The sequence below is a fragment of the Dipodomys ordii genome, unplaced genomic scaffold, assembly GCF_000151885.1.
Source record: "Dipodomys ordii isolate 6190 unplaced genomic scaffold, Dord_2.0 Scaffold150, whole genome shotgun sequence".
NCBI lineage: Eukaryota > Metazoa > Chordata > Mammalia > Rodentia > Heteromyidae > Dipodomys > Dipodomys ordii.
Window position 1 is genome coordinate 4,448,203 of NW_012267366.1, and position 6,169 is coordinate 4,454,371.

The 6,169-nt window shown below is 35.8% G+C and overlaps 1 protein-coding gene across 1 annotated transcript in view; it reads left to right on the forward strand.

Moving 5' to 3' along the window:
- The window catches only part of Ca5b (carbonic anhydrase VB, mitochondrial), a 29,007-nt gene extending 26,524 nt beyond the window's left edge, over positions 1-2,483 (forward strand). The window contains exon 8 of the mRNA XM_013032151.1: positions 1,037-2,483. Within this exon, the coding sequence (XP_012887605.1) occupies positions 1,037-1,216 (180 nt within the window). The 3' untranslated portion in view covers positions 1,217-2,483. The remainder of the gene's footprint in view (positions 1-1,036) is intronic.
- The last annotated feature ends 3,686 nt before the right edge of the window (positions 2,484-6,169 follow it).

Here is a 6,169-nt window from a genome sequence, read left to right on the forward strand (position 1 = left end):
GAAATTGCGCTAGTTTCTATGGCAATCTAAAAAAAGTCCTGTTTAATTCATAATATAACATAATAATACAATAGTATTTGTTCATATATGCTTTATGGGATTTTTATTGGTTCCAGAACATATTCACAAGAACAAAATCTCTGAGACTCTTTTTATGAAACCAGGATAATTCTACCCCCCAAAAAACATTGATTTCTCTGAGGAATACAAGGAAAGAATGTAAAATTAAATATTAGAAACAGAATCCAGTAGCACATTAAAATATATACTTTATTCAAGTATTATAATATATCCTAGTAATTACAATGAATGATTCTTTATTAATAGAATTCACTGTATCAGTGAATCTGTCACTATCACTGATTTTAAAATACATTTTCAAAATTCTCTCTCTGCAGTTTTTAGTATAATACTTTTTAATAAAATAGAGATGAATACAGACTTCCTTAATATGAAAAAAGAGATTTATCTCAGGTCAAAAGTAAATATAAATGTGTTGGGTATGCGGTTTAGTGATAGAGTGCTTTCCTAGCATGACTGAAGCCCCAGGTTCAATTCCTCAGTACCACATTAACAGAAAAATCCAGAAGTGGTGTTGTGGCTCAAGTGGTAGAGTGCAAGCCTTGAACAATAGAAGCTCAGGGACGGTGCCAGGCTCTGAGTTCAAGACCCAGGATGGGCAAAATATAAAAATATAAAGGTAAATGCCAGCCCTGCACCATTGGCTCAAGCCTGTAATCCTAGCTACTCCTGAGACTAACATCGGAGGATCATGCTTAAAAGCCAGCCTGGGAAGGAAGTCCATGAAATTCTTATCTACAATTAGCCACCAAAAAAGCTGCAAGTAGGGGACATGGCTGAAGTGGTAGAGTGCCAGCCTTGATCAAATAAGCTAAGGGACATTACCCAGGCCCTGAATTCAAGCCCCAGGCGCAGCGCGCGTGTGCGCACTCACACACACACACACACACACACACACACACACACACACAAAACTACAAATGAATGACAAAATGATTTTTGATTCTATTTCTAGCTGGAGCAATTTCGGACCCTTCTTATCACTTCTAAAGGGGAGAAAGAGAAACGAATGGTGGACAACTTCCGCCCCCTCCAGCCACTGATGAATCGCACTGTTCGCTCATCCTTCCGCCATGATTATGTGCTGAATGTACAAGCAAAACCCAAGCCAGCTGCCAGTCAAGTGGCCCCCTAAAATGTTCATGATAAGCAGTTATCTTCCTTTATTCAGAAAAGCTTTTAAAAACGTTAGACTACGTTAAACACCGCCATTTAATGATATTCACAGATACACATTTCTTTTCTTTTTTTTTTTTGGCATTTCAGAGTTATCCTTGTAAGGCAGGGAGGAGGATCCGAACATTACAAAATAACCGATTGGTTAACATCAAGTTATTTAGATTATCATTTTTCTATGAAAAGATTACTGATTAGTTAACACCAAGATATTTATGTTACCCCCCTCTTTTGTGAAAGGATTCTGTAATCTGATTTCCTGGAATGTAAAATAGGTTTATTCTCTGCTTGATGAAATGGAACTTTATTGTGAGTGACTCCATTTTGACTTTGGTTTGCCTGTTGGGGCCTAATATAAGAGTTTAGTACAAAATAACTGCATGTAGTTTCTCTCCTTTGGTCAGAATTTCACCATCAGTATGCAGTAGTGTTACTTTCAAATACGATCATTTTAGGCCACCAGTCTTAATGGGTCATTGATTCATGGGTTAGATATGCATTTATTGTTATGGGGTGCTTCACCAATCTTTGAGATAAGCTATTTAGTAAATTAATTCCTTTATTTGATTGATAATAATGATTAACAACTGTAATATCAGCAAAAGACATGTTTCTCTTACAGAGACCAGTTGGTAGTTTTACTGTGTTTCTATATCTGAAATATTTTAGCTATTTTTTGTGTTCATCAATGAATGGTTCTATAGAGTTTTTTTTAAAAACAGGTATTATAATAAAAATATTTAACTGGTAAAGACACATTGACCACAGAACATAGGCCTTTAAGAAAACAGCTAAGAAGCCTAGACCTCCTGGTTGAACATTGGCCATTTTTTAAGTCTATTTTACGTCAAAACATGAATGTGTATTGTTTTATTATGGCTTCTCAGTATATTTTCCCCAGTGTTTAGCTGCCAATATTAGCATCTGAAATGTCTGCTTATTAGCAATTTATTATATAGAAATATTTTTTGAAGTGGTAGAGGTGGTGATATTGACTGGAACAACACATAAAGTAATACATATGAAATATAACAATGAAATCTCCCTCTGTATTAATGTAAGCTAATTTAAAAGAAAGAAAAAAAGAAATTTTGTAATCATAAGAAAATATGAACTTTTACTATCTCTAGAAGTTCCTTTACATTTTTGAAAATCAGATGTTTCACTTAAAAGCTTGGAAATCCTATAGAAAGCATATGCAGGATATTTTAATAAAAATGTTTAAAATGCCAGAATGTAGAATTCTTTGTTTTGTTTTGCTTTTTACCAGTCGTATGGCTTGAACTCTGGGCCTGGGCACTACCCTTGAGTTCTTTGTTCAAGACAAGCACTCTACCCCTGGAGCCACAGCACCAGTTCCAGCTTTTTTGAATAGTTTATTGTAGATAAGAGTCTCACCGACTTTACTGCCTGGGCTGGCTTTGAATCATGATCCTCAGATCTCAGCTTCCTGAGTAGCTAGGCTTACAGGCATGAGCTACCAGTGCCTGGCTTGACTGTAGAATTCTTTCTTGGTATAGTTACAGAAACATGTTAAAAAGGACTAGTAATCTAGTATATTCTTTATAGCATTCTTTTGCATTATTTGTACACTGTTGCAGAGGAACTTATTTTATTTACTCATTAATCATGACTCTTTGACAAGCAGGTAATCAACTAAATCTCCAGTTTATACAGTAATTTAGAAGACTTTTGTAATAGTAAGAGGGAGACTTGTGGGATAAAGTGTAGATAATGAAATATATTCTGAGGCTTTCCATGTCACAGTTGATCTTCTTTGTAAATATCTTAGAATATTTTTAGCTTCACTGTGTTCAAATTCAGTGTTGCATTCAAACTAGAAGTATTTTATTAGTGTACTAGTCGTCTAGTCTACAAAATAGTATTGGATGAATATACCTAAATGTATTGATATCACAGAATGCTCATTGTGATAGCCACTGTAAGAAGAAAAAAAATGACAAGTGTTCTAAGAAATCCTTGTATACTATCAACAGGAATGTAACATGGTACAGTCACTAAAAATGGAATTATCATGTAATGCAGAAATCCCACCTCTGGATAGCTATCCAAGAGAATTTAACTCAGCATCTGAAAGAGATATTTGGAAACCCATGTTCATAACAGCATCATGATATCCAAGAGTTAGAAGAAACCTATGTGTCTGTCCATTGACAAAGGGATGGCTAAAGGAAGAAAAGTATAAAGGAAATCTAAAGGAAGAAAAGTATTGCCTTCATGGAAATACTATTACATTTACAATGTAGATTAAACTTAAAAACATCATACTATGTGAAATAAGCCAGTTACACAAGGACACATAATGTATTATTTCATTCATATAAAGTGTCTAAAGTCATCAAAATCATAGAAACAAAGCAGAAAAGTGGTTGAATAAGGGGAAAGAAGAGGAAATTTCTATTTAGTGCTATAATAGTTAATAATGATTGTCAACTTGATTAGACTAAGAGATGCCTAGGAAATTAGTCAAAAAAAAAAACACCTCTAAATGTGTCTGTGATGCAGTTTCCAGGGGCAAATAATAAGAGCTCTGTCCTAACCAATAATTTAATCAACTGATAGGTTAAAATGTTAAATAGATTACTAGAAGGTGGTAGAAATGTGGAAGGTAGGGCCTAGCTGGAAAAAGGTCACTGGATTAATTTCCTTAAATGCTACATCTGACCCCTGGCCTCTTCCTTTCACTCCTCTGCTCTTGAGGTGAACAATTTTCCTCTGCCATACCATTCGCCATGACCTACAACCTCATCCCAAGCCCAGAAACATGGAATCAGCTGACCATAGACTGAAATCTCTGAAGCCATGAGCCAAAATAAATCTTTTTCTGCTTTAAACTGTCTCAGGGTTTGGTCATAGTGATGGAAAGTCTAACACAAGTGGTCATTTCAGAGTTGTAAGATGAAAAGTTCAAGAGATCTGTTGAATGCAGACACACCATCAATGAACTGTATGCATAAAAAGATTAATATGGTGATTTTTTTCTATTTTCTTGTTATTATAAAGGTGATACACAGAGGAGTTACAGTTATATAAGTCAGGTAATGAGTACATTTCTTTTTAGACTATGTCACCCTTCCCTCACCCTCTCCTAGAAGATGTTTTTTTTTTAAATAAAAAACCATCATTAAGATAGTAAAATTCTCCTAGTATTCAAGAGACTGAGGCAAGAAATTTGTGCGTTCAAGGCCAGCTTGTGCTACATAGTGAGTTTAAGTTTCACCTGTGCTTCATAACAATATCATGTCTTAGGGAAAAAAAAGATGAACTGAACATGCTGGCTTATTCTTATGATTCTAGCTGCTCAGGAGCCAGAGAATGGGAAGATGGGAACTAAAAATCTGGACCTGGTGGTGTGTGCTTGTCATCCAGCTATGAGATGGGCATAAATAAAAGAATTGAGATCTGCACCAGAGTGGGCAAAAAGCAAGACATTGTATGAAAAATTATAAAACCAAGAAGGGTATGGCTTAATTGGTAAAGTGCCGGTCTAGGAAGTACAAAGCCCTCAGTTCAAACTTCAGTAATACCAAAAAGAGATGGTAAAATTTGTGTGTGTGTGTGTGTGTGTGTGTGTGTGTGTGTGTGTGTGTGTGTGTGCGTGTGCACATGTACTCAAATTCTGGGGCTTGTACTCAGGGTTTTGGCACTGTCCCTGAGCTTTTTGCTCAAGGCTAGCTCCCTACCACTTGAGCTACAGTTCCATTTCTGGCTTTTTTGGTGAGTAATTGAATATAAGAGTCTCACAACCTTTCTTGCTCAGGCTGTCTTTGAGCTGTGATCTTCAGCTGTTGGTTTCCTGAGTAGCAAAGATAACAGGAATGAGCCCGTGGAGCCCACCCAATTTATATGTATTTTACTGCAGAATTAAAAATTAAATTTAGTGAATCAAAGAAAGGTTTGGAATTGTACATGCAAATTTGGAGAGCCATCTCTTTTCTAAACAAAGAGTAGGGGTTAAGACTTTTGATTATGTGCCATATAAAATGTATAAAATGTCTTAATATCTTTAAGTAGTTGCACAAAGGATTAACAACACCGTCTATGAATACAATGCATCTTGATCAATGTCACCCCTTTCCCTTTTCACTTTCTCACCCATCCCTCCCAACCTACCCTTTCCCTCACTTTTCTTAATTTTGTAGGACATACATTGAATTCTTGACTTCATTCTCACATCTTTTCTTCTTTATTGTTCTATCCCTTTCCCCTTGACCCCACCCTACTCCGTAGAAGTACCCATTCCTCATATTTATTTTGTTGAACTTTGACTTGGTCTTTCTAAGGGAATCACACTATTTGAGGTTTCTCTTGAATCTACTATATTTCAGTCAATACATTTGTGTTCACTTACATTCCACCTATTTGCTTAAAAATTTATAAGTGAATTCTAGCTTCCACATAGAGGAGAAAACACGCAACCTTGGTCTCTCTGAGCCCTAACTTATTTCACTTAATATAATTTTTTCCAGGTCTTTCAATTTTGAGTGATACAATATTATTTTCTCTAATGGATGAGTAAAATTCTATTGTGTATATACATTTTCTTGATCCAGTCATCCAATGAGGGCCATCTGGGCTGATTCCATACCTTGGCTATGGTAGATAGTGCTGCAGTAGTGCTATTGGCTTTACTCTATCCTGATTTGTGGTCTTTGGGATAAATGTCCAGGAGTGCATTTGCTGGATCATAGGATAGTTCTGCAGTTAGTTTTGTGAGGAAACTTCATACTGCTTTCCAGAGTGGTTGAAAGTGGTTAAAAAGACAAATATGGATGACTGAGGATATTACTTAGTGGTAGAGCACTTGGCCTAGTATGTTCAAAGTCCCAAATTCACCTCCAAAAAAAATGAAGTGAAATTAATAAAAAAAACATGGTGGAAAGAAATTTCC